This window comes from Echinops telfairi, unplaced genomic scaffold (genome assembly GCF_000313985.2).
Source record: "Echinops telfairi isolate 266 unplaced genomic scaffold, ASM31398v2 ScPeMD7_6273;HRSCAF=7185, whole genome shotgun sequence".
NCBI lineage: Eukaryota > Metazoa > Chordata > Mammalia > Afrosoricida > Tenrecidae > Echinops > Echinops telfairi.
In genome coordinates this window covers 1,005,279-1,032,947 of record NW_022110173.1, presented here as the reverse complement: position 1 = coordinate 1,032,947, position 27,669 = coordinate 1,005,279, and the positions used below count along the sequence as shown (strand labels likewise).

Sequence of the window (27,669 nt, the reverse complement as noted above, 5' to 3'; positions counted from 1 at the left end):
ATAAATGTATGCTCATTCAAGCCACCCATCTGTAGTATTTCTGTTTTACCAGCACTGAGAAACGAAGGCAGGCAGTTGTCAATGTCTGATGGGAAACAAACCTTGGTAGGGGCAGGCTGGAATTCACAGGGGGAAAGATGCAGGGCTAAGCAGATCTCAGGTACCTTGTTAACTTTTGATTCTTGCTAGGGTTCCCCACATCCAGACAGATGCCCCACTCCAGGATGCTGATAGACAGCATCAGATGGTAATGCGAGAATGGGGAGGTGGCGCATGAGATTAGTGCCAGGTAACGGATAACCTGTCTCCCACCCGCAGGTGCCTTCTTCATCCCCTACCTCATCTTCCTCTTTACCTGTGGCATTCCTGTTTTCCTGTTGGAGACAGCACTGGGTCAGTATACGAGCCAGGGAGGGGTCACAGCCTGGAGGAGGATCTGCCCCATCTTTGAGGGTGAGTCACGCTGGACCTGATTCCAAGGCTGGAGTGCTTATTGGAATGACTGGTTTGTTAGCAACAGTGCGGGACTGAGACAAGACCGTCTCTGTGACGAGTCCTCCTGGTGCGGGCTATACACAACTGGTCCACAAGGGGGTGGGTAGATGGGTGGAGGTAGAGACATGGGCAAAGGCTTAAATGAGTAGTGTCCCAAGATATTGTAGCTGCATTCTAGGGGCCTTTAAGAAAAGTGTAGAAATAGTCCAATATCTTTTCATTCCACTTTTCCATGAATGTTTTGATGTCCCCTTGGATACAGAACAATGAATTTGTATTTTAAGAACATAATCAATTGCAAAACCTTCTAAAGAGAATTTTAAATGGAAAAAAATTCTTTAATAGTTTTAACTTTTTAACATTTACATTTTGCATTTTTAAAAACATTTACCTTTCAACACAACTACTTTAGATTCCAAACTCACGGCCAGCAAGTCAGTGTAAGCCCGTGTGGGTTTCTGAGCATGCAACCGTTCATGGGAGTAGAAAAGCCCAGTCTTTCCTCCTCAGAGCTGCTGGTGGTTTTGAACTGCCAACCATGCAGACTGCAGCCCAACACATAACCACTACACCAGCAGGGCTCCTTGAAGTTCAGACAAGTTTGAGAACCACTGGCTTATACATCACCTATAAGCAATTTTGCTAGGTCTATAACCCAGATGATGTTTCAGAATTCATCTAGTTTTGCGAACCTGTCGTTTAATGGGTGGGGTGAGGGGCAGAGTGGGGGATGGATCTTTTTTTTTTTTTTGGAGGATGCCTTTTGCAATTTGAGCTTTTACTTCTTTGTAAATCGTCTGCTCCTGGGCTTCACTCGTGTTCACATAGTTCAGAAGTGTATCAGACTAGTCTCAGAACACATTAACTACTGCGATCTTGGAGCTAGTCTTTCGTATTTCTAAATTAACTCGGATCGGGGGCTTTCAGCATCTAGTAAACATGAATGTGCAGCAGAAGACAGAGGGAGAGACTCCCTGGGAAGGGTGGCTCGGCTCGAGCAGCCCACTCCTGGGTGCCCGGGGGTGGGGGGTGGTGAGCAGAGAACGGGAACCCAGGCCCCGCTCTTCCGGACTGGGGACCTTGCCAGTGGCCCAGGGACGGGCAGCGCGCGGGCAATCCGCCCCATCCCGCCCGTTCCGCCCGCAGGCATCGGCTACGCCTCGCAGGTGATCGTGGTCCTGCTCAACTTCTACTACATCGTTGTCCTGGCCTGGGCCCTCTTCTACCTCTTCAGCAGCTTCACCACCGACCTGCCCTGGGGGAGCTGCCGCCACGAGTGGAACACAGGTCAGTCCGCAAACCAGACCGAGCAGAACCCATTGACCTGTCGCCCCCGTGTCAGTGCCCGCGCACAGCGACCCCGTAAGACAAGAGCCGGCTGCGCACCTGATAGGCTGCAACCATGGGCCTTTCCCGGTACCCGCCGGGGCTCTTCACCGCGAGGACAACAGTCAGCATGTGCGGGCATCACGGGCACAGTGCCAGCCTTCTTTAGAAAACTCATGTGTTATGTCAATAGAACGGACCGCTTTTTATGTAAGTTAGCCATTTATTTCACATTGCAATCTGGTTTGTTTGATCCATATGTATGAGGGTGTGTGTGTGTCTGTGTGCGCCTGACTACTTTAGGGTTTTGAAGACCACAATCCATCTGGGTCTCACCAGGAACTAAGATACTTTGTATGTCATCAATATTATTCATAATAGCAATTCTTTTTCTCTTTTGCTGTCTCTTACCAGTTTTTTCTGTTGTAAAGGAAATACCACAAGTGAGTGCCTTTAAAGGACAGAAAATTATTCTCTCATAGTTCAAGAAGCTTGTGTTAGTCTGGGTACATTACAGAAAGAAATTCATAGACACTCATGTGTATAAGAAAGAGCTTTATATAAAGAGTAATTGTACATTAAGAAAACATCCAGTTTGAGTTCATAAGTCCAGTGTTATCCCACATGTCTGGTACTAATCTATAAAGTCCTCTTCAGACTCACGAAACACATGCAATGGCGCCGAATGCAGGAAGATCACAGACCAGTGGGTGGGAAGTCTTGTGGATCCAGTGGTGGTGTAAGCATCTCAGCGCTGGCAGAGGTCTCCACGTGGCTCCTCTGGCTCCAGAGCTCTGGCTGCATCAGCGTAGCTCCGTCAGGCTAGTCACCAGGAATATCTCGCAGGGAGTGTTGTGCCCCACCTCCAGCAAGCTGTTTATCTACTTAGCGCTTCCAAATGAGGTCATCAAGCTGCCACCTGATTGACAGGCTACACTCCACCCCTTCACTCTTTTATTTTATTTTTTATTTCCTGGGGGCTCTTATAGCTCTTGTCATAATGCATTGTCTCAAATACATCTGTACATATGTTGTCATTATCTTTTCCAAAACATTTTCTTTCTACTTGAGTCGCTGGCATCAGCTCCTCATTCCCGCCCCCCGCCCCCCACTTGCCTTCTGTACCCTCCTTCCTCCATATCCCCTTGATAATTTATAAATTCTTCTTCTTTTTATGTTTCCATGACTTACACCAACCACTGTCTCATTTCACCCACTTTTCTGCTGTCCGTCCCCCTGGGAGGGGGGCCATATGTCAATCATTATGACCCAGTTCCTCCTTACTCCCCGCCCCACTTACCCTCCTAGTGTCCCTGCTCCTCTAGTTGATGCTGAGGGGTTTATCTGCTCTGGATTCCCTGTGTTGTGAGCTCTTATCTGTACCAGTATACATGTTCTGGTATAGCCAGATTTGTCAGATAGAACTGGGGTCATGGTAGTGGGGTGGGGTGAGGGGGAAGCATTAGAGAACTAGAGGAAGGTTGTGTGTTTCATCGGTGCTATGCTGCACCTGACTGGCTCTTCTCTTCCTTGTGGCCCTTCTGTCAGGGGGTGGCCAACTGACTACTGATGGGCTTTGGGTCTCCACTCTGCCTTCCCCCTCATTCCCATTGATATGCTTTTTGCTTGTTGGTTGGTTTGTTTTGTTTTGGGTCTTTGATGCCTGATACCTGATCCCATTAACACCTGATGATAACACAGGCCCCCTTCACTCTTAAGTCTCAACTTGACAACAGATTATGTAACTACCACAGGGTGTAATTGTGCCTAAAGCCCATTGGGGGCAGGTGTGGAGCTGGGTGAGTCCGGGAGAGCAGGAGGTGCTAGAATGTAGGCTGCGTACAGCATTGGAAGTGACTGCGGTGGCTCTGGCTTTCTTTGTCTGTGTGGGATGGGAAAGCCACTGGAGAGTTTTGAGCTGGGCGTGGCCAAAAGGAACTTCAATTTTATCCTTTGGTTGTATCAGACCAGACGGGGAAGGCCAGGGTAGAAATGGGAGGCGAGTGAGGAGGCGTGAGCTGAAGGTGACCTCTGTGGTGGAGGTGTGCGCCAGGGAGCCAACGCTGACTCAGAGAGCTCGTGATGGAGGAGACCTGCCCCATAGGGTGTTCTCCGCTGTAATCTTTATGAGAGCGGATGGACGGGTCTTTCTCCCATGATGGAGGAGAAATCATGAGAAAGGTACCATTCTAGGTACTTTGAAGATAGATTCGACATGATTTGCTGATCTGGATTCCAGATGTCACCAACCCATTTTTTAAAAAAAGTTTCCGTTCCTTCCTGCGTGCAGTGGGGAAAGCCCTCTGCTTTCAGATTGCCCAGGACTTTTGTCCAAAACACACCAAAACCCAAACTCACTGCTTCTGAGTCATTCCAACTGATAGCCACGCTACAGGACAGGGCAGAACTGCCCCAGGGGCTTCTGAGACTGTCACTCTTTGTGGGCTTAGGGAGCTTTGGTTTTTCCCCAGAGTGGCCAGCGGTTTCAAACTGCTGACCTGATGCTTAGCAACTCAACAAAGGGAATGTAAAAAAGAGTGTGAATACTCTGTGAACTTTCTAAGTGACATGCAGATCATTAACGTATATACTCCTGTATAAGCTGAGTTTTTCAGCACATTTTTAATGCCGTTTTTGTGGTAAAATTAGGTGCCTTGGCCGATATTCTGGTTGGCTTATACTTGAGTATATATGGTATAAGCCACTACTTATTCAGCAGTTTAATGTTTTGCTTTGTTCATCTGAAGATAGTTTTTTTTTTCAATTTCACACTTAAAAATGTTTTAACAGCTTTATTGACATAATTTACATATCATATAATTCAATGGTTCAAACATATTTATAAGAGTTGTGCAGTCATTTATTTCACACGTTTTAACTACAGGTTCCTAACTCAATACATAAGGAAAGCACTTATATTTGACCTCACCAACACTTTTTGTCTTTATTTACTTATTTTATTGTGTCCTATATACAAATATGACATGTGCAATTCAACAGCTTTTACATATACAATTCAGTGATACTGATTATGTCCACCACTTTGTGCAACCATTACTACTATCCTTTCCCAAATCATACCATCACCATAAACACTTCTGTGTAATTATCTCCTACATTATCTATAATCTCTCTATAACCTCTCGTACATTCACTTTTCCATTTAATCCTCCTAACAATCCTACCGAAAACCAAACTCACTGCCATTGAGTCAGTGCTGACTCAGGACAGGGCAGAACTGTTCCCGTGAGTTTCCAAGCCTGCAACTCTTTACGGGAGTAGAAAGCCCTGCTTTTCTCCCTCAGAGAGGGGTGTGGTTTAGAACTGCTGACCTTGGAGTTAGCAGCCCAATGCATAACCACCTTGCCACAGGGCTTCTCCAACAGTCCTACAGGACGGATAGTAGTCTCATCTGTAGTACAGCTTAAAGAGCTGAGACTGTAATTTAGGCCAGGCCACAAAGTGAAGAGCTGAGGAGTGAGGATTGGAGCCGGCTTTTCCTATCATTGTACCTGTGCTGTATCCCTCTCCCAGGAAACGTTCTTACCATTCCTCAAAAGTTGTGACCTCCTTTAAGACAGTTAATTAACTAGAAATATGAGTATTCATAGACTTGGAAGCAGGTGACAGGTAGAGCCTCTTTTCACAGAGTAAAACTGTGCTGCATGGGGTATTCGATGGCTGATTTAAAACACAACAACTTTTTTTTTTTTAAGTAAATCACTAGGCCTTTCATTTCAGGTGCCTCTGGGTGAACTTGAGTGAACCTCCATCCTTTCAATTTCCTGTTGAGCACGTCAACCATTAGCCTCGCCCAGGGACTCCCAAACCCACTGCCAAGTTGCTGCTGCCTCACAGCGACCCTGTAGGAGAGAGTAGACCCACCCCGTTGGGGTTCCCAGACTACAAACCTTTTCTTTCATTAACAGTTTTATTGGCAGTTCATTTACATATCATACAACTCAATAGTTCACGCATATCAAGGTGAATTTTAAAGCACATTTTCTTCCTTGTGTTGATTGTTATTTGTGTAATTTTCAATTTTAGCAAAAGATTCACACAACAAAACATTCTCCAATTCGACAATTTCCACATGTATAATTCAGTGTCAAAGATTATACTCTTCATGTTGTACAACCATTATCGATGCCCCTCTCCAAATTGTTCCACCACCATTAACATAAACTCAGTCCGCCCTGAATAAAAACTCTTCCTCCTTCATTCATGGTCACCATAGGTCAAGTTTGATTTCTTTTCTCTTGTTTGGTAGTTTTCTTGATTTAATATTCACTTTTAAAGAGTGGTATATACATCATAACAGTCAGTTCTAATGTTCCCTGCCCCCCCTCCTGCATTCACTGATGGCTCCCCAACTCCCCTCCTGCCAACTGCCCCCCTTCGCCATAAACCATTGCATCAGTTAGGTCTCGATGCATCCACTCCTTTTGTGCTTCATAAAGTGGAAAACCTAACAAAAAACAATAAAAAAACAAAATGAAGCAGAAAGAAGAAAATAATATTAACATAAAAATAAAGAATAAGAAAGAAAAGACCACCAACAGTATTTAAAAAGTCAGAGAAGGAATTTCTGTCTTGGAACAAGCAAGAAATAGTTGAGCCTAGAGCAAATTCAGGTTGAGTCAAGAGAGGTCAACGGAACAAGTATCATAGTCAGCCATGGTTGGAGCCACCAAAGTCAAGTTTACAGTCATCTCTGTCTGATAATAAAGCTGTTACAGTCCCTCACCTGTGGTTAGAGGGGATCTGCCCTAGGCTTAATCTGACTAGATACTCTGCAGATGGATTTTGGTTTTCCACCGTCATCCACAGCTTTCTCCAAACTGGGTGGCCACATTTTAAGTTGACACTTTTCCCTTTATCATATTTGGAGTGTGTTATAATCATCTTTGGATCACATAGGCTGGTGTGCTTCTTTGGTGTGGACTTAGTGGACAGCTCACTTAGACGGCTGCTTCTTTGAATACACGCCTAAAGACCCCTGACAGTCTTCCAATTCATAGCTGGGCACCATCTGCTTTCTTTGCAGTAGCACTCTTATCTTCAGTGATCTCTTCGTGAAGTTGAGTATCAAGCATGGCCGTGTTATAAGAACTAACTGTTCTTGGATTGGGGCTAGAATAAAGTGGAGCCCAGAATCCATCTGCGGCCGTAAATCTTTATGGAAGCAGATAGCCTCATCTTTCTCCTGTGGAGCGGCTGGTGGGTTCAAACTGCTGACCTTGTGGTTAGCAGCCCAATGTGTCACCCAGAATGCTACTGGGACTCTGATGCATTTACAGACCTGTACATGCACGTGAGTAGGAGAGGATGCAGTCGGACTGTTGAGATCATGTGTACACGAGGTTGTTTTGTACAAACAACTTCCGGTTGGCTCCTTCCAGACATCTTGCTTCTCAGTGTCCTGCAGGTTCATCCCAGTCAGTCCAGTCATGCCAAGTGTTGGCTAATGATCTTTCTCTTTCTTCCTTCCCGGGACTGCGGCTAGAACACTGTGTGGAGTTCCAGAGGACCAATGGCTCCCTGAATGTGACCTCTGAGAATGCCACCTCCCCTGTCATCGAGTTCTGGGAGTAAGTGAGGTCCTTTTCCGACTCCAGTGTGGGCCCTGGGTTGAGAGGAGGGTGTGGGGACTCTCCGTGGACAGCAAGGAGGGACTTTTCATTTCCCTCTTTGGCCACGTCCATGGCTTCTTTTCTGGCGGGTGTGTCTGTGGTGTGCTGAGACGTTTGCTTTCCCCTCCAAGTGCTGGGACTCACGCTCCCAACTCTTCTCTTCTCTCCACTGCCACTTCCTTCCAAAACATCACACTCACCCAGGGCAGGCTACCTAACACACCCAACGCCTTGGGTTGAGAACACATGTTTGCGCACCTTCTTCCCCAGGTTAAATCTGTACGCAATCGCTCAGAGCAAACTCACCTTTGAGCAACCAAAGCTTTGGTTGGCTGTGCTTTCTATCTGCCCCCATATCTGGGCAAAGGAGAGCCCGGTGGATCTGGGTGAAAAGACCCGAGAAGCCTTTCTTTGGACGGAGCCGGGGGCACAGCTCCTCTGCTGAAGGTGTGGCTTCACTGCCCGAGCGAGATAAGAGCCCTGCCAAGTTGGGGCCGCAGCAAAAGTTAGCCTAGCTCAAGCCTTCTCTTCCCAGGAGGCGAGTCCTGAAGATCTCTGACGGCATCCAGCACCTGGGGGCCCTGCGCTGGGAGCTGGCCCTGTGCCTCCTGCTCGCCTGGGTCATCTGTTACTTCTGCATCTGGAAGGGGGTCAAGTCCACAGGCAAGGTCTGTGTGGGAGAGTTCTTGTCACTGCCCATTCTAGGGCTACCTGCCCTCACTGCGGATCGGGTCACCTCAGAGTTCCCTAAGGGGTAGCCTAGTGCCGCGGGTGGGGCTGGATGCATGACGTGGATAGCCCAGTAGAGATTAGACGTGACTTCCTTCTTTGATTCCGTGCCTCTTCCTGGATTCCATCAACACGCTCTGGTATGGGGGTTACTGCAATGGAGGGAAGAGAGAAAGGCCGGAAGGGCTCCTCCACAGGAACTTAATTTGGGAATTTGCCAAATGCACCTGAATTTGAACACTGCACATCGCAGAGTCCATGGCTCCGTGGCTCCTCCTGGCGAGTCTGCTCTTGGGAGCAGGGGCTTGGAGGTCTCTTTCCTCGAGAGCAGGGATCGGCAAACTTTTGAGATGGAAGAGCCAATCCTGTCCCTCACAACCACTGAACAAAGTGATTCGAGAGCCATACATTCATTTTTACAGGCAAATGAGATCACTGTTAGCTCAGAGCCACGTAGGGGCTCTCTTTCCAACATCAGCCTGCAAGAGATGTTGGAGGGCCCTGATTCCTCCTAGATTTCTCTCTTGGACAAAGCTTCCTTCCTCCTGGCTTCTAAGCTCAAAAACTCCGTGGGTACAGGGACAGGGACCGTGTGTTAGGGAGCTTGTCATTCCTGGCATTCCTGGACACGCCTCCAAGTCCACTTGTTGGGAGAATTGCCTAAGCTCCATGGGTCACTCCACACAGACTTACTGCAGCTGGGCCAGGGGCAGTGGGAGCGTGGGGCAGGGCGGAGGGAAGGAGAGAAAGGGTGGGCTGGGGCTCCAGGCACAGGGGAGATGGCAGGGAGCTGCTGGGGGAAGAGCCCCTTGGGCCTTTTCGCTGGGTGCTCCAGCTATCCCAGACTGCCCGTTTCCCGTTCCTGACTCACTGGCCCCTGCTTCGCAGGTGGTGTACTTCACAGCCACGTTCCCTTACCTCATGCTGGTGGTGCTGCTAATCCGAGGGGTGACTCTGCCGGGGGCAGCCCAGGGGATTCAATTTTACCTGTACCCAAACCTCACGCGGCTATGGGATCCCCAGGTAAGACGCCCCAGCAGGCCTGTCCCCCTCGAGGCCCAATACCAGGGCATCCACAGGGCGGGCACCCTTCCTTCCCCAGAGAGCTATAAGCAAGTGCTCTGGTCACAACGTGTGTGTCATGTCAGGTTACCCAATAAGCCAGGCAAGCTTGTGCTTACTTACTTGTGCTTACTTACTAAGCTGTAGCGAACCATTTCACCTGTTTTGCCTCCACCACATCTGAGACCCGGCTTCTCAGGATGGCTGGCCTCTGTCTCTCCCCCAAGCCCACAGCACCTTCCTGCAGAATCAAAGCCCCCTTTCAAATGGACCGTCCCTGACAGGGGCAGGGTGCCCAGAGCAAGGCAAGCGCGGTCTTGCTGCTGCTTGTCTAGGCATCCGTCATGAATAGTTTCACGTGTTTTTTCACACGTCAGAGACGTGGATCTAGTGAAATGGTTCGCTACATGTGAGCAAGCAGGCACAAATAAGCCTGTGCTTACTTTACGTCCCGGCTGATCCACTTTGGGGTGTCTGAGACTGTCTTTCCTTGGCTCACCGCTGTCAGGGAACCCCCAGGGGCTGCAGCCCGGCACGATTTCTCCAATAGCATTGCAGCTCCATCACCGACAGCGATGCTTATCCTGCCCCCGGCCCCCCGCCTCCGCCCAGGTATCCAGTCTGTCCCCCCGGCAGGTGTCCAGTCTGTCCCCCCCCCAGGTGTCCAGTCTGTCTTTGTGCCTTTCTCATCTCACTTCCTACAGAACCTCCTCTCCATTGCTGCCCTTAACTTGCCACTCTCTCTGCTTCTGTCCCTCTGTCCCTGTGACCCTTTCCTTGGCCCAGATCGCTGTCCTCCCCCCACCCCCTGCCCCCCGCTGGGCTGGTATTTTCTTGTCAGTTGTCAAGAGGCTCCCTTCTCTTTCCCACCTGTCCCAGCCCACACTCCTCCCTCTGCTGCAGCCAACTTCTCCAGAGCCCAGGCGGGAGGGGCGGTGCTGCTTGCTGCCTGGGACAGAAGCCAGCACCACCCTAAAGCCCTTAAAGTTTTGTTGTCCAGTTATATCCCCCCCTCTACCTCCTTGAAACAGAGGGGGGTGTGCACAGCCTCCCTGGGGGGGAATGTGTGCCACCCAGGGGCCTGAGCTCTGGGTAGGGGTGGAGGCGGCTCTCGATGCCAATGAAAGGGGCGTTGGGGAGATGTCAGGGCAGGAGAATCCTACCACCCAGGGTACCACCACTTGCGTGGATTTTCAGAACCCATGGGAATAATGAGGTAGCAGCACACTCACAGAAATGGCTGAGCGGGGGCAAGAGAAGTGGGAAGGGCACACGGTCACTCTGTTCCCTGGGACTCAGTTCACACGGAGACCAGGGCTCCCTCCTGTGTGGGATCGGCATGATCCAGAAGAGTGTTCTGAAGTCTCCAGACTCCCCGCCCCCCAGCCCGGCCCCCACGGAGCTCGAATTTCTTCCATCCCAGGCGCTTCCCAGAAGAATCCAACACCAGATCCAGTCCGAACTCCCCGTAGAATCAGGCGCTCCCAGGTCGCCTCAGGGCCCGGGAATCTCTTCTGGAGATAGAGAAATTTCCACTTTCTCCTCCCACTTCTTCCACCATGTGAAGATACAGGTTGTTGCTGCGCTCGTTTCCAAGTGGGGAACAGGAGCTGCGGTAGGGTTTGGAGCCAAGCGGTAGAGCCCCAGCTGTTGACACCAGAAGGAGTTCAGAGACCATCCACCTAGTTCAGTGGTTCTCCACCTTCCTCATGCCACGACCCTTTCATACAGTTCCTCATGTGGTTCTGAGCCCCAACTATAAAGTTATCTTCGATGCTACTTCACCACTGTCATTTTGCTACTGTTAGGAATCAGGCGGCCCCTGTGAAAGGGTCGTTGGACCCCCAAAGGGGTCGAGACCCACAGGTTGAGAACTGCTGACCTAGTGCAGTTGCCCCCTTCCCCCCACCCATTGTACAGAGGTGGGAACGGAGAGCCAAGGCCACACAGCAAGTCAATGGCGGGCCAGACTAAGTGTCGTTGTTTTTAAGTTTATTTTGAGAACCTGGGACCAAGCGCAGTCCAGCCGAGGGAAGGTTTGGGGACCAGGGCTCACCGTTTGCTTGGGTCTGCCTGTTTGAGAGACAGTGCTTCTGCAGCAGCAGAGGCGTAGGCAGTGACCAGTGCAGACAGGCCCCCTTTGTTTGGTGACAGGGCTGAGAGGGAGGGCACGAGTTCAGAAAGGGAGACAGGGAAGCTGGAAGCCATAAAGGGGAGAAAGGCCTAGAATCCCCAGATGGGACCTGTGATCAATGCCCTGTTTGTGATCAATGCCCTGCTTGTCTTGATAAGCTCGTCAGAGGTAAAAAGTATTGTTTACACACCCCTGGCACAGTTACAAGGTTGATATGCACACTTCCAGCCCATTCTCACAGCAGAGCCCATTTGACAGATGAGAAAAGTAAGGCCTTAGAAAACTTAACCATTTCCCATCTTCACAGCTGCAACCAGACCCAGGTCTGAATGGTGTTAAATCCCATGAGGCCTTGTGATGGTCTCTCGGAGGTAGCGTCGCTCCCTCTTTGTTTCACACACCACGAAGCCATTCTGCAGACAGGTCTTGAGCACCAGTGTGTGCCAGCCCTGTTCTGGGCAGAGTGCTCCACATGGAGAAGGTAGACCAGAGAGCCTCCTTTCGCTTGACGGTTGACAAGCCCATCATTCTGTGTCTGTTGTAACTCTTATTCTCTCTCCTAGCACTTGTTGGGAGAATGCCTAAGTCCTTTCCAACCGTTTAACAAATATTTACTGTATGTGAGTCAGGAATCAAGATAAGACATCTCTTTTTATCTGCGCTCCAGGATAGCATTCTTTGAGCCCTGGCCAGCTGTAAGCTTTGCAGGGAGCATATATCGTCCAAATGCCTTCAGGCCACAGGGAAGGACATGCTTCAAGAACCTGGTCCTGAGCTTTGGAGCAGCCTTGTTAGCTGCCAGATCCTGGTCCCCTGCTGAAGCGAGGCCTTTGTTGTCATGAGCAGCACCTGCGGGGTGGAACGCCCCTGCCAGAGCCCTAATTGATTCTACTTGGCACTCCCGGGGAAGTGTGATAATTCTAACTGGCATTTGCCTGGCACTTGAGGAAGGTGCAAAACTCCTGCTAGCCGAGGACAACAAAGACATCTCTCTGCTAAGCACACGGCGGCGGGAGCTGGGAGCCCAGCGGAGACAAGGCTGCCTCTCGCTGGGCTTTTCCTCCTCCTTGGCCGGGCAGCTGTGTGCTGAGCAGGTGGCCGTCTTCCCTGCCCTTCCCGTCTTGGGCGCGGGGGGCCTGGGCACATCAGTGTGCAGTATGCATAGTCTAGCTGCTTGTTTCTTTAGCTTGCCCGGTCGCTGCTGACCTTCTATCGATTGTGCTTGGTGTGTCGACGAGGACTGGCATCATTCGTGAAACCATTCTCACGAAGGCTTCGTTTGGGGAGGAAGTTTGGACCCAGAGGTGTCTTTTCACGTTGGTGTTTGTGACTCACAGCCATCCAATGTGATGGAGCTGAGTGGTCCCACAGGGCTTCTGGGATGTCTCTTAATAGAAGCAGACCACCCTGGGCTTCTGCTCAGTGGGTTCCGATCGCCACCCTTTCAGTTAGAGGCTGAGTGCTTCACCCCTGAGCCAGCGGGGCTCCTTGATTTTGGTGTAGTACCCTGATGTTGATGTCCCCTCACTACGATGGACAGAGTAGTTGCCTTTTCAAATAATGACAGCACACAGTTTTAACAGCTAACACTTATGACCTGCTCTTTATTCACCACTTAACCGAGTTTGACGCTGTCTAGCCTCCCATTCAGTCAGGAGTTACCCTCGTTCTATAGAAGGAACGGCAGCTTCCAGGACTTAGGAAAATCGGACCCCAGCCACACAGCTATCCGGTGGAGGGAAGTTTGGGTTCATCCCAAGGAATCTTTTAGAGTTACTGCTGTTGTAATCACTGTGCAACAGCCTTTTCTAGAGGCTAGGAATGATTTGAGAGTTTGCAAGGCTGCTTTTGTTTGTTCTGGATAGCAGGCTAGGAAATGGATGTTGTTCTCAATCTCCAGCATTTTGCATGAACGACCCCAGGAGAAGAGCTGCAATCGATTATTTTGTGCATCACTGATGCGTGTCTGATAGTGACTAAGGCCAAGGTGCAAGCGAGAGGCACATTGGGTGTGATGGTTAGGTGTTGTACCAACTTGTCTGGGCCAGGAGTATTCCTGGTTTGGCAGTTATGTCACCATACAATTGGGCAGTTATGTGATAAGATGGCTATCCATCATTTTGTGATCTGATGTGGTTACCCTTTGAGTTAGTTTATTGTGTCAACCTGGCTGATAAACCATGTGGGGTTAATTGAAAGGCAGAGGGATAAATGGCTCAGTGACTCTCACCTTTCTAGTTCTCAGGTCTCTTGCTTTGTGATAGTTGCACCAGGGCGCAGCTGCCTTAGCTGTTCCCTGCTTTAGCTGGCAAGGCTGACTTCCTGTAAGACATCCCTGAGGAGAAGCCACATGGACCTACCCCAATGCAGCCCTGGTGCTGGAGCAGCCGTGTGGAGACCCCTGCCAGCACTGAGATGTTTACACGTTCACTGACTCGGCTTTCCTCCTGCAGTCGGCATCGTTGTGTCTGTTTTGTGAGATGGAGGAGGACTTTGTGGATTGGTGTTGGACATAAGGGTTAATGGGTTCATGTTGGACTTGTGGGCTTGGGCAGCACTGGGTTGGGATGTTTTCTCGATGCGCACTTAACCTTTACATAAAACCCTCTCTTCAAGCACGTTCACAGGTCCTTCTCCTGGCTGTGGGGCCAGGACTTTTAAAAAAAAGAAAAAACTCTCTCTTATACATGAGTTTCTGTGGCTTTGTTTCTCTAAAGTCCCCAGACTGACACACACTTCTTTTTCACAAGAGGCTGATTTTCTTCTACCAACGTGGTCTTTGGAAGCTAACCATGCTGATGGTGAGGAGTGAGTGGGCACTATTTACACATTTCCAAGCAGTGAAAAGTGAGGTGCAGGGAGACTATGTGACCTTCCTGAGACCTCACCACTAGTAAGTGGTGACATTAGGTGTTGAACCCAGATCTGTTTGTGCTTTGTCCATTGCACATAATGGCCTTCCTAAAACTGGTAGCCATCAATCCTTCGGGAAGAGGATGGTCTCAGATCAGAAACAACTTCTCCAGGCCTCTCTCTTCCTCCAGAACACTTGTTATTTTACTCACATTCCATCAAGTATTTTTTTTAAGTAATGGGGGAAATTTTATATTAAACTAGTCAACATGCTTCGTCTAAGAAGCGTAAACCAAATGCCAGGAGTCCTTTGTCCACTCTGCCCCTCTGTTCAGTCCTGTTGTCTAGATTCTCATCTCTTTGAAACAGTTCTTTCTGTCCCTCATCTCCATATGTAAACATCATTAGACTATAGCAATATATGGTGCTTAGGCTGCTCTGTCTTTTCTACAAAGACATTTAAAATTGTGAATTAGGTGGGGGCAGGGAGCGGGCTTCAAGCCATCAGCTTCATGCTCGACAACTGCAGCTGCATTTGTACCTCCTCCAGTGACTTGCCCCACCCACCCCCTGCAAACTCTGATTTCTCTTCTCCCTCTTTCCCCCAGCTGTTTAAAAGACGAATTTTAACCGTTTTACTGACACATAGTTCATGTATCATACAGTTCGATAATTTAAATGTTTTCAAAAAGAGCTGTGCCACCATCAGTAAAATCAATTTTAGAACATTTTCATCTTTCTTGCCCTCATTAGTTTTCCATTTGCCCCCAACCTCCCCTCCCATAACCCTAAGAAAATATTAACTCAGTTACTGTCTCTATAGTTTTACCTATCCTGGATTTCATATAAAGGAACACACACACACACCAAGGCAAAACAATAACCAAAATCAAATAGAGAAAAACTTCAATTGCAAGGAAAGCGGATAATAATAAGAACAGGAACTAATTTTAAATGGGTAAAAAGGGAGAAGCAATGATAAGGTGTTAAATTTTAACCTGACTACATCCGAGTTAGTTTACTTTCCAGTGCATCTGTCTTATAGTAAGACTATTCACAACCCTGGCCAATAGCCAGAGAGGATTTATGTATGTGGGGACCCTGCAAAGGGATTTGGGGTTTTCATCATAACTTTCATTCACAACCTTCTGTAAACAGGGTGCTTAGAATTTAAGCTATAACACCGGTCTCTCACCCAGTCTTGGATTTTATTATTTTCAGTCCTTGGATCACACAGGCTGGTCCGCTTCTTCCATGTGGACTGACACCTCACTTAGATGATTGCTTGTTTTAAGACAAGCTTTTAGGGCTCCAGATGCTATTCATACTTTCTGACAGCCAGGTACCATCTTATTTCTTCACCACACTTTACTATAGCATCCATATCTTCAGTGATCTCTTCATGTGAGCAAGTATCAAATAGAGCCATGTAATAAGTCTTAGATAAGCGTGAGCTCAAAATCCATTCTTATATCTATGGTTTATATATGCCCCTGGTCTATTTTAGAGACATCATTATCCTTTTATTGGGGAGCATTCTCTATCATGCCCATGAGGCATATGGTAATTCTATTGATCTCAAAACAAAACAAATCATCGCCATCGAGTCAATGCTGACTCACAGCAACCTTATAAACAGGTTAGAACTTCTCCCATGAGTTACCAAGACGGTAACTGTTTGTGTGAGTGGAGAGCCCCATCTTTCTCCTGGTTTTAAACTGCCAGCCTTGTGGACCACAGTCCAAAGCATAACCCGTACACCACCAGACTCTGATTCTATTAATAGTTATCATTAATTTAGCCGATGTTACAGAGTTTCAAACGCCCTTTAGAAAAGGAAAATACTCATGTGCAGGACAGATCTTTAGAACAGCCCCCCCCGCCCCCCCCGTGTTTTCGATGCTTGGTTTGTTCTTGGTCACTTGTGCCTTGGAGCTTTGCTTCCGAAACGCAGGCTCCGGGAACACGCAGGGAGGAGGTCGCCTGTGGCGGGGAAACAGAACAACTTGCTCCGCAGTTTCTTCAGCCCTCCTCCTGACCCCGTTCTTTGTCCCCCAGCCCAGCAGGCTGGACACGAGGCAGCTGTGCTGAGCGCCTGGGCTTGCCAAGCTCACAGGGAGGGGGCTTTGCTCAAAGGCACTCCATCTGACCTTGGAACTCTGAACTCTCAGCCCCCTGCTGCATTTGTCTCTGATCTCATTAACCTTTCCTCCCAACTCAGTCTTGGTCTGTCCCCACCTGGGCGAGGGGAGCAGCCAAGTTACAGTTTCTTTCATGATTTCCTCCCAAGCCCAAGTTCACAAGACTTCATCACCACTGGACTTGTGCCCCCTGCTTGCTTGGCCCCGAGTGTTTCTCAGGGCCTTCAGGGGTTTCCGTGGTAACTGTGAGGCTCTGGGGGTAACGAGGGGCAATTGACCAGAACTGGATAGGCCTTGGGACCAGATGCTGGAGGACCAGATCTCACAGCGGGTATACCAGTGAAGCCCTAGCCCTTCCCTAGAAAAATCCTGTCTGTCTGAGCTCTGCCAGGACCTGCTCTCGAAGTCGTGTACAGCCTCCTGGAAGGAGACAGGAGACTGGGCTCTACAGTGGAGGCCAGTTCTCCGGAGAGGACCACTCCCACAGTATCTATGGGGCCATTTTAGAAAAAAAAGATTTTAGACAGACTTTCCAACCCATCTTCCGAGATTTGGCCCACCTCCATTCTACAGCAACATCTGGAGTTTCGAAAGCACTCACCTTCCTGTCCTCACGTGCTGTCCACTCATCCCCACGTGTCCCTTTCCCATCTTCCAAAATGAATCCCCAAACAGCCTTCTTCCCCCCTCTGTTGATTGTTAAGTTTAATGGCCTTTCCCAGCTGCTCCAATGCTTCCTCCTGACACCCTGCCTCACCTTGGCCCCTCCCCACTTCCCCTCTGGGCTTCCTGACTCTGACCTCTTCCCAGGGACTGGCTACTCTGCCCTTGTGGGATACCTGGAGGGTGGGATTCTCCGTGAGCAGAAGAGACAGTCTCCCACTTTCTTTGTCGTCTCTTCCTGCTGGTCCTCATTGCCACGTCATGGAAATATGGCAGGAGGAGGGAGGGCCAGGGCATATAACCTCATGCCAGTTCCCAAGGCCCATGTCTCCCTCAGGGTCCTGTGATGTCCACCTCCTTAGGATTCCCCAGGCAGCTCTGAACATCATGGACATTCCTGGGTTCTTCTTCTGGCTCAGAAGGAGACCTGGTGTGCCAAGACGGGGTGCGGGCTGAGGAATGAACAGGATTACGAGGTGGTCAGCCTGCCAACGGGACCCCCCCAGGGCCCCTACAAGAGCTGTGAAGAATGGGCATTTTGTCGGGGCGCATATGATGAGAGGAGGCTGAGGGCGAGGAGGACGGCCACCGAGGAGGGACAGAAGAAAGCCAGACTGTCTGGGAGGCCTCATCCTAGTGGGTGGAAAAGGATGAAAGTCCAGAGGGTGTACGGGAAGCAGGAGCCTTTCCGTTAGGGACCAGAGTGCAGGGACGCGGCCTTGGTGATGTCTGCTTCTACAGCTGGGTGCCCCCTGGGGGTGCTCACCCTGTGAAAGCAGAAGTGTGGGGGTGGGGAGGGGGGTGGCTGGAGTCCCAGGAGCCGGCCCCCTCAGATCTGCAGGATGGCTTAGTCCTGCTTGCAATGTTGCTTGGATGTTGTTGCGCGCTGCGATGTTATTCTAGCTGTTAAATCTACATCCTAACCCTTCCCGGCCGGTTCAGCCAGCTGGGATCATGCCAGTCCCAACGGAACCCTGGGTCCAGATGGAGAGATGTTTTCTCCCGCCAGGAGGACAGGCCCTTCACAGATGCTTTTCGGTTCATCCTCTGGACATTTGGGTGCACAGGCGAGCGAGGGTTGAATCCGCTCCCGGTTCCCACGGGACAGCACATCCCGAGGTGTGAGGGCAAAGCTGCCCGTGGGTGCAGTGCCGGTGTGAACTCCTGTTCCTATAGCTCCTTCCCAAATGATTATGCTGCCATCACACCCGAGCGCAGGAGAAAGGACCTTGGGGCGGAATACAAGGCCTTGGGGTTACAAAGCAGAGATAGATGGTTGTAGAGAGCCAGAGGACCCGTCCCCAGGGGGCCCTTTCAGTGTTTCCTTTAGAATGTCCAATGCCTGTCCCCACTGTAGTGCACCTCAGGGCCGGGGACTAGAGCTCCCTGGGGAAGACGGGGGCAGGGGGGAAGGCGCTGGCTGAGAATAGGTTTTTCACCATCCCCAGCCAGTGCCTGGCTCAGCTCAGGCCTGTGTTCCCCCTGTTGGAGGCTCAGCTGCCTTGGCTTTTCCCAGCGTGGAACGGTCTCTCCCCTTCCCTCCGTAGGTGTGGATGGACGCAGGCACTCAGATCTTCTTCTCCTTCGCCATCTGTCTGGGGTGCCTGACAGCCCTGGGCAGCTACAACAAGTACCACAACAACTGCTACAGGTGACTGAGGGCCAGGGTCTGAGCCACCCCCACCCCTAACCCCCAAAGCTCTCCCCTGACCCAGACTCCAAGGGCTAGACAGGGTCCTGGCTCATGGCCTTTGTCCCCCTGCCTTCTGCCACTTTCCAATCCTGCGGCGCACTGGGAGCTGAAAGGAACCAATTGCAGGGTGGGCAGGGGGACCCCTTCCAAAGGGGTTGGCTGAGAAACCATAGCAGGGGCCTTGCCAGCCTGGTGAATTTAGAGGTTAGCTGGCTCCGGGGTACTCGGTAAGCCAGTCTGAGAAATAAATTAGGAATGTTAGTTATGACGCTGAGTCTCAGCCAAGCCCTCTCTGCAAATCTGCCCCTGCAAACATTGGATCCTTTTCCATTTTTGCTGAGCCTCTTTGATGCATAGGTGGCTCCTAGCCTCTCTCTCTAGCCCTCCCCACTGCCCCTTCCTGCCGGCCTGGCTCCGCTGCATTGCGAGCTGAAATGTAGCCTCAACAAATCACAGCATGCATTTCAAAACCAAATGTGAATGAGTCAGGATTCTTTGTTGTTCGGTATTATCCATACCCAAATCCCCCCACGTTCGGATGACAGATGGAATGACAAGGAGGAGAGACATGTGGTAGGAGTGGAGCAGAGAGGGGAGGCTGGGTGGCAGTCTGTAACTCTTAGATCACTGTGGGGCTTCCTCATGGCCCCACTCAGGTCATTCCCAGCCCGGGCTAGTGGGGGGGCCAGCCCCAGCACCAGGAAATGGTTGTAGTTCTGCCAGGTAGCCCCTGTATAGCCAGCCCCCCTCTCCGCCCCCTGCCTGCCATGGTTCCCAGACAGAAAGCCCCTTTCTGACGTCTCTGGTTTCCACCCCTCCCTCGCCCCCACCCCCACCCCCACAGGGACTGCATCGCCCTCTGCTTCCTCAACAGCGGCACCAGCTTCGTGGCCGGGTTTGCCATCTTCTCCATCCTGGGCTTCATGTCTCAGGAACAGGGGGTGCCCATTTCGGAGGTGGCCGAGTCAGGTGAGTGCTGCTGGCGAGGGCCCAAGGGCAGAGAGCTGTGAGCCGGGCTGGTGTGCACTGCAGAAGCGAGGCTGTGGGCCGGCCTTTCCCGGTGGCTGCCTGCCTTTTGTTGTTGTTTAGGAGAAGATGCCGAGTTTCTGCACGACCGTTGAGTGACATTCACGATATTCTTGGAGTTGGGCAACCATCTCACCCTCCTCTCCGGAATTGCCCCTCGCTGTACCCCCTGAGGTCCCCATCAAATCGTTTAGGGTGCCGTTGTCACTTAGAGTCCACGTAGATAGGGCGTGAAGGGTCAGAGAGACCGTTTGGCATGATGGTTGATCCACAAGGTCAGCCATTCGAAACCACCAGCCACTGAGAGAGGAAGACGGGGCCCCCTGCTCCCACGAAGAGCGACAGTCTCAGCAACCCACAGTGGCAGTTCTGCCCGGTCCTACTGGGTCGCTATGCGTCGGCATCAGTTTGACGGAAGGGAGTTTCTAGTTTAGATCATTCTTGAAAGTGCATCAATGCTCAAGGCAGATTACGAAACATGTTTGTTACTAGCTAAGCGAAACTACTGTTTGGATTTCAGATGCCATCAGGGGCTATTTGGTCTGAAGTCTTACAGGCCGATGGTTTCAGGGCTCACCGGGGCTAGCTTTCAACAGAGAGTGCAGGAAGGCTCAGAACAGGGTTCAACTCGAGTCAGGGAAGGTCTCCTTCCTGCCCCTGGCCTCCAGCTCCTTACCCCCGAGATACCTTGTGCTGTGAGTGTCCTGCCTGGCCTTCCAGAAATCATTTAGACAGTGGTTCTCAACCTGGGGGCCGAATGACCCTTTCACAGGGTCGCCTAAGACCATACTTCCAGTGGTCTGAGGAACCGAGACACCGCTCCTCTATCCGTCTCCAGGCGGGTCCGCCCATGTGCAGATTTGCCCGCATACAGGGTCACCACAACATGAGGCACAGTATTAAAGGGTCGCAGCCTTAGGAAGGTTGAGAGCCACTGGTTTAGACATAGATAAACAATTTTTATAATGCACAGAGGAGTCTGTGGGTGAGCCAACAGTGACTGTGCTTGCCTACCAAGAAGAGAGCCTGGTGATCCGCTTCCAAGACTCAGCCATTGAACACCCTCTGGCTCCCCGTGCTCCTCTGACCCTCAGACTGGACACGGGGCAGCTGGTTTTCAGATACATTCGATGTACAAGGTTTCTCTTTCTAACCCCACCCCCACCCCCTTTAACAAAGGATAGCACCCTCTGTACCCGGTTCTGCACCTTATCTTGTTTCACCAACGTTAGAGGTGTATTTGAGAGATAAGGTCACCTCCCTGCGTAGCTTCCTCCTTGGGGAATGACTTTCTCCCCGTCGGGCTGTGGTTTCAGTTGCTGCTACTTTCTTTGTCCGTGAAATAAAGTCTAGGAAGGACTGGCCCCCTATCTCCAGGAACGACGAAATGTTTCCCTTGCTCAGCTTCGGTGTGTGCGCTGCTCATGCCACACGACGGCTTTCATCACAGCCTCCCCCAGCACACCTCTGCACGCAAAGCACTGAGGACCAGGCCCCTGGCTCTAGAGATAATAAGAACCGGTGGTGGCGGTGGCCCGGTCCTTAGTGGGAATGAGACTGTCTAACGTGGGTGAGCCCAGCATGGCTGCATCTTACCTGCATGAGGCATGTAGGCCTGGGATGCAGGTGTTGGTGTGACCCCATCAACCAGGGAGGGGACTGGTTTTGAGAGAGAAACACCCTGTAACCTTCGGACGTCTCAGGAACCTCAGGGGAAGTTCTACCCTGTCCTATCGGGTCGCTGTGAGACAGAATCACTCGATGGCAGTGAGTCTCAAGTTGGCTGGCTCCTGGGCTCTAAAAGTTTGAAATCTCTGGTTTGGGGCAGAATGAGGCCTGGGGACTTAGGGGTAGAGAAATGGGGAAAGAAAGGCCTCTTTCTGTTCCCCAAAGCCCGTTTACACCCAGATCTCTGGTTCTGGTCCTGCCGGGGGGGCGGGCAGTGTGGTGTCTTGGATGTTTGGGGGAAGACAGAGGTTTGGGTGGCCTCTCCCAGGTGTCCACAGGGGTAGCAATGTCACTGTGTGATGAAATTTGCTTTTGACGTGAGTCGATAATGATTCCGTGACCATCAGAGTCAGAGGAGAGCTACTCCACAGGGTTTCCAAGGCTGTAAGTCTTTACAGAAGCAGACTGCCCCCTCTCTTTCCCACAGAGTGGCTGGGGGGTTCAAACTGCCCACCTTTTGATTGACCACTTAACCACGGTGCCCTCAGAGCTCCTGGGCATTCCTCTAGTGCCTGCCATCCCATAGCCCTACTCCGAGCGTCCTTGGAAGGCCCAGCATGGCACTGTGTCCCTCTGCCCTGCTGCAGGGCCGGGCCTGGCTTTCATCGCCTACCCCCGGGCTGTGGTGATGCTGCCCTTCTCTCCGCTCTGGGCCTGCTGCTTCTTCTTCATGGTCGTCCTCCTGGGACTGGACAGCCAGGTACCAGCATGGCTCCCCCAGAGCCCGGGAAGAGTGGGTCAGGGTGGGAGCTGGGAGAGGGGGGTGATGGGCACCAGGCTGAGCTTCCTGCCCTGAAACACTGGGAAGCATGTGGGGACTGGGTGATGATCCCACGTGGGTGCTCTTCGTGGGTGGGTTCAGACCTGGGCCTGCAAGGCTGGGCGAGGAGGGCTGCTAGAGGCCCCGCTCACCAGTGTAGCTTATTTTGGGAGCTCTCTCTCCCTCCAATTCTTTTGCCCTCTCACCCAGTTTGTGTGCGTAGAGAGCCTGGTGACGGCGCTGGTAGACATGTACCCCCGCGTGTTCCGCAAGAAGAACCGGAGGGAGACCCTCATTCTCGCGGTGTCCGTCGTCTCCTTCCTGGTGGGGCTGGTCATGCTCACAGAGGTGAGGGGCTGGGACCCCCAGAGGAAGAGGAGCAGGCTGCCATGGGTTCAGGGCACAAGGACATCCTTTGTTTCCCACCCAGAGAGGCACCAAGGGGGCAAGTCCCTCCCCTGACCTCTGGGCACCAGCCCCCTGCTTCTGGGGGTGAGCAGAAGGTAAGCTGGCTCCATGTTGCACTAGGAGGCAGAGAAAGGACGGCCAGAGAGGTCTTGGGTTAGACAAAACTGCCGCTCCACCAAGCCTCTACCATTTCTCAGATGGCACACGCAAGTGTTTGGGACCCCTGAGGAGGGGTGGCATTCTGTGCGACATCTCCAGGGGAAAGGCTGCAGATGGAGCTCGTCAACGGGTTGATAGGATGCTCTTATCCCGAACCCTCACCAAAAATTACACACGGTGCCTTGGGTTTCTGAGGTCAACCCGTCAAGTTTCTCAGGGATAAGCTGGCCTTAGCTGTTGGATTTCATCTCTCATCTCTCTTCCGTCCCAAAACAATCACAGCGAAGCCTCTCACACCCGTCTAATGGCTCACGGTTTACCAACTAGGTTGGTGGTCCTCACCGAGGCTGGAGGGCCCGGGGACGCAGCAGAGTCCTCTGGGTCATGTTCTCTCTCACGCCTCTTCCTGGCAGGGCGGCATGTACGTGTTCCAGCTCTTTGACTACTACGCAGCCAGTGGCATGTGCCTCCTGTTCGTGGCCATCTTTGAGTCCTTCTGCGTGGCCTGGGTGTACGGTGAGTACCCCCCCTCCAGTCCTCCAGGGCTCGTCATAAAAGGGGAACACCCACTCTCCACACTGACTGTTTCCTGGGGACCATGCCCCCCAACCTCACAAACCTTGAGGAGCCTAAGTTGTTCCAGTGGTAGCTTCCTCCAGCACCTCCCTGCGTTGTTGTCTCCGTTGTCAACTTTATTTTGTTTTTGCTGTTGTTACGGATGGACACAGCAAAGCAGACCTCCCAGACTCAACGGTTTCCCCACGCGCCATCAAGTGACACTGAGGACGTTCCTCACGCGGAAGCTCTTCTCCTCACCTTTGTTCTGAGTTATCCCTCCCACACCCACATGAACTTGGCCCCGCAAAGTTCCTGCCTAATTACTCTTTCAAGTTGCTGTTGCCCATGGGATCCCATCTAGACGGATCTGAGAATGGCACACCGCTCAACGCAGGCATTGGGTGCTCATCGCGCTAAGCCGCTCTTTGCCTCTAAAGATGAGCTCTGGGGATGTTGCTGGATTTCTCGGGAGAAGGGTGCCAGGAGCTCAGCCAGACTCCTTGGCTCCAGGGTGTCTGGGTGCCATGAGAATTTCAAATCTGGTTTTCATTTTTCTCCCTTTTGATCAGGATTCTTCTCTACGATCGCACCCGGTCCTTCTTTAACCTCTAACAGGCTCTCCAATAAGAAGTTCTGACCTTTTGCCTAAGCCAAGTTCTGCCTGCTGCTGTTGATACCTATTGATAAAGGATGAGTCCTCAATTCCAGCAGGGCTTTGAAAAGACGACAGGGCTATGGTCGATGTATTGGTACTCACCCATCCCGGCCTGCATGGTCCTCATCCTGTCGCTTTGGATGCTAAAGAATGTCCCTTTCTCCCTCTTGCCCTTCCTCTTCTCCCTGGTAGGAGCTGGGCGCTTCTATGACAACATCGAAGACATGATTGGATACAGGCCATGGCCTCTTATCAAATATTGTTGGATTTTCTTCACGCCAGCTGTGTGCACAGTAAGATCACCCTCAAAGGGGGGAGAGCCAGCTGGAGGGGGAGAGAGACCGTAGTGGGTACAGGGCAGAGAGAACTTTAGAGGTGGAAGGGCTGAGGATTCAAAATCACCTTCACTTTTCATTCACTCTCCTGTTGGGTTTTAGACAGTGGCAACCAGGTAGATTCTTCCTGTCCATTTCACAGAAGGCTAAACTGAGGCCCAGGACTGTCTGAGGGTCTGAGCCAACACCACAGCGTGAGTCTCCCGTCCCAGCCAGACTCAAATAGAGGCACACAGGCTGCCATATCCTCATGGCACACAGCAGCCATGGGGACCAGCGGCCGCTCCAGAGAGCTCACACACGCACGTGTTGTCAGACACAAAAGAGTTTCTGCATGTTAGGCAACTTAACCCTTCCTGGAAAGGAAAGTTAATCCTTCCTGAGATAGGGTTGCCGTGATAGGCATTTCTCAGGTGAAACCAAAGCCAAGAGGCCGAGTGGCTTGCTCCAGCTGCCGCGTGGTGGAGAGCTGGGGTGCCATCAGGCTCCCCAGTTCCGGGCTGCTTGCTCGGTGTGCGCCCGCTGTGGCCAGCTAGAAATGAGGTAGAGGTGGGGTGGGGTGGGGGAAGAGGCAGGGCCCCTGCCCTTGAGATCCTCACAGCACCTCAGAAGAAGACGCACAAGACTTAAGCGCCTCCTGCCACCACCCCAGAAGAGCGCCGGTGGGGCAGTGGATGACTTGTTGGGCTGCTAACCACACGTTTGAAACCACCGGACGCTCCTTTTTTTTTTTTTAAATCATTTTATTGGGGACTCATACAGCTCTTATCACAATCCATACATACATCTATTGTGTCAAGCACATTTGTACATTCCTTGCTGTCATCATTCTCAAAACATTTTCTCTCCACTTAAGCCCCCCCCCACCATCAGCTCCTCATTTCCCCCCTCCCTCCCCGCTCTCCCCTACTCATGAACCCTTGATAATTTACAAATTAGTATTTTGTCATATCTTGCCCTGTCCGACGTCTCCCTTCACCCACTTTTCTGTTGTCCGTCCCCCAGGGAGGAGGTCACATGTAGATCCTTGTAATCGGTTCCCCCTTTCCAACCCACCCTCCCTCTACGCTCCCCGTATCGCCACTCATACCACTGGTCCTGAAGGGATCATCCGCCCTGGATTCCCTGTGTTTCCAGTGCCTATCTGTACCAGTGTACATTCTCTGGTTTAGCCAGACTTGCAAGGTAGAATTGGGATCATGATAGTGGGTGGGGGCGGGGTGTGTGTGTGTGAGCATTTAGGAACTAGAGGAAAGTTGTATGTTTCATCGTTGCTTTCCTGCACCCTGACTGGCTCGTCTCCTCCCCACGACCCTTCCATAAGGGGATGCACCGGACGCTCCTTGGGTGCGTCTCCGTAGAGTTGCAGTCTTGGAAACCTACAGGAGTAGTGATGCCCTGACCTGTAGGGTCCCCATGCGTCAGAATTGACTCGATGGCACTGAGTTTTGAGTTTGACAGCCACCCTGTTCCACCAGGCCCATCGTCAGGCCTGGATTCGGGGGCAGGGCCAAAGATGGGAGAGGTGCTTGGGGACTCAAGGGCTAGGAGAGATGGTGTATGTGCCCCCAGAGCACAAGAGGCTGGAGATTTGAGGCTGGTTGGCCCAGAAGAGCTCAGGGACAAATCTCACCTAGGAGTGTGGGTTCTGCTGGGCAAGCTGTTGCAGAAGGGATGCTGAGGACACAGGGTCCCTTCCCTCTCGTCACTCCGCCACCTCCTGCTCTCGCTCCAGGCCACCTTCCTCTTCTCCCTGGTCAAGTACACGCCGCTGACCTACAACAAGAAGTACACATACCCGTGGTGGGGCGATTCCCTGGGCTGGCTCCTGGCTCTGTCCTCCATGGTCTGCATCCCCGCCTGGGGCGTCTACAAACTCAGCATGCTCAAGGGCTCCTTCAGAGAGGTAGGGAGCTACCAAGGAGCAAGCAGCCTTAGCAGAAGAAGTCAGATCCCTGGGTGATAGGTGGGCTGTTTGCTAAGGGCAGGAGCTGGTACAAAGAGGGGGTGGGGGGAACAACGACAGTGCATCTAGTGTGGGTGTTAGTGGGGAGGGAGCACTCAGCGCCCCCCTCTCCCGCCCCTGTGTGTTTGACCTGCTGGAGTGCTTCTGCGTTGCTGTGCTGCTAGAAGCTCTACCACTGGGCCACCCATGCCCGACAGGTTTCAGACGGAGCAGCACCCAGAAGAAAGATCTGGAATCTACTTCTGAAAATTAACCAATGAAAATCTTCCAGATGCCCAAAGAGCACTGGAAGAGGGACCCTCTTAGCTTGGAAGACACTCAGACTAGGAAGGGGCTTCCAAAAGTCCATGGAGGAAAATCCGTTACCTTTTCATTCCGCTTTGCATGAACGCTGCGAAGCCCCTCCTTACACAGCAGGTGTGGGGCCAGTCAGCGCTTCCTTCTGTTGGGCCTGGCGTCGCCCTGGGTCAACAGCCAATCACAGCCATCATTGAGTGCCGGGTTGTTGCAGCCCCAGGTGGCTCCAGGGATTATTCCAGGGCTGTGTGATTGTGGGAGGAACTCAGGGGAAGCATTGGCCTGCTAACAGAGCAGGCCCCCTGTTCCTACCCACCAGCCATTCCCCAAGAGAGAGACAGGGCAGTCTGTTTCCACAAAGATGTATGGCCTTGAAACCCTAAGAGGGCAGTCCTACGCTGTCGCTGTCCGTTAGGGTTAGCAGCTAACCCTAGTGTGGGTGTGAGTGGGGAGGGAGCACTAACCGTTAGCTGTCCATTAGCTGAGCTGACGCGATGGAGGAGACGAGGGGTTTGGGCGATTACAGGGGTTGGGGAGGAGGCAGGCAGATGTTGGTGATGGGGGAGGCTGGCATCCCTGCCCCCGCTCTGCCTCACAACAGCTGCCTCTACTCCATCCAGAGGCTGCGCCAGCTCGCGTGCCCGGCTGCGGACCTGCCCCAAAAGAACCAGGCCGGACCCGGCACGCCTGCCACACCCAGGACCTCACTTCTCAGACTCACAGAACTGGAGTCCAGCTGCTAGGAGGATAGACGCCTGTGAGCGCAGTGCCGGGACAGCTGGAGAAGGGCCAGGGCAGAAGTAGCCCGCTGTGCTTCCTGCCCTCCCTACCTCCCCAGCTGAGCGCGACAGAGAAGACAAAGGGGGATACTTCTCAACCTGCCTTCTGAGCTGGAGTCTCACACCCCCTCCCCGGCTCCAGGGCTGGTTTGATCAGCTCTGAAACGGCCTCTCTTTGAGATGGGTCTTTGGGCCCTGGGCAGGGGCTGGTGGGTGGGTGAGAACTCTGTCTACCCTTCATTCCATTAAATCCACATTCTTCTCACTGA

General features: G+C 51.8%; 1 protein-coding gene across 7 annotated transcripts in view; it reads left to right on the top strand.

Annotated features, from left to right (window-relative positions):
• LOC101661336 (sodium- and chloride-dependent GABA transporter 2) overlaps positions 1 to 27,669 on the top strand; it is a 71,555-nt gene extending 43,886 nt beyond the window's left edge. For 5 of the 7 annotated variants that reach the window (XM_045295925.1, XM_045295921.1, XM_004710299.3 and 2 more), the window contains 13 exons: positions 319 to 453; positions 1,642 to 1,782; positions 7,328 to 7,412; positions 7,990 to 8,122; positions 9,072 to 9,206; positions 18,584 to 18,687; positions 19,574 to 19,698; positions 22,071 to 22,183; positions 22,454 to 22,591; positions 23,224 to 23,326; positions 24,216 to 24,316; positions 26,094 to 26,264; positions 27,242 to 27,669. In XM_045295925.1, coding sequence (XP_045151860.1) covers positions 319 to 453; positions 1,642 to 1,782; positions 7,328 to 7,412; positions 7,990 to 8,122; positions 9,072 to 9,206; positions 18,584 to 18,687; positions 19,574 to 19,698; positions 22,071 to 22,183; positions 22,454 to 22,591; positions 23,224 to 23,326; positions 24,216 to 24,316; positions 26,094 to 26,264; positions 27,242 to 27,364 — 1,607 coding nt within the window. In that variant the 3' untranslated portion in view covers positions 27,365 to 27,669. The remainder of the gene's footprint in view (positions 1 to 318; positions 454 to 1,641; positions 1,783 to 7,327; positions 7,413 to 7,989; positions 8,123 to 9,071; positions 9,207 to 18,583; positions 18,688 to 19,573; positions 19,699 to 22,070; positions 22,184 to 22,453; positions 22,592 to 23,223; positions 23,327 to 24,215; positions 24,317 to 26,093; positions 26,265 to 27,241) is intronic. The other 2 variants (XM_045295922.1, XM_045295926.1) reach the window with 2 other exon arrangements.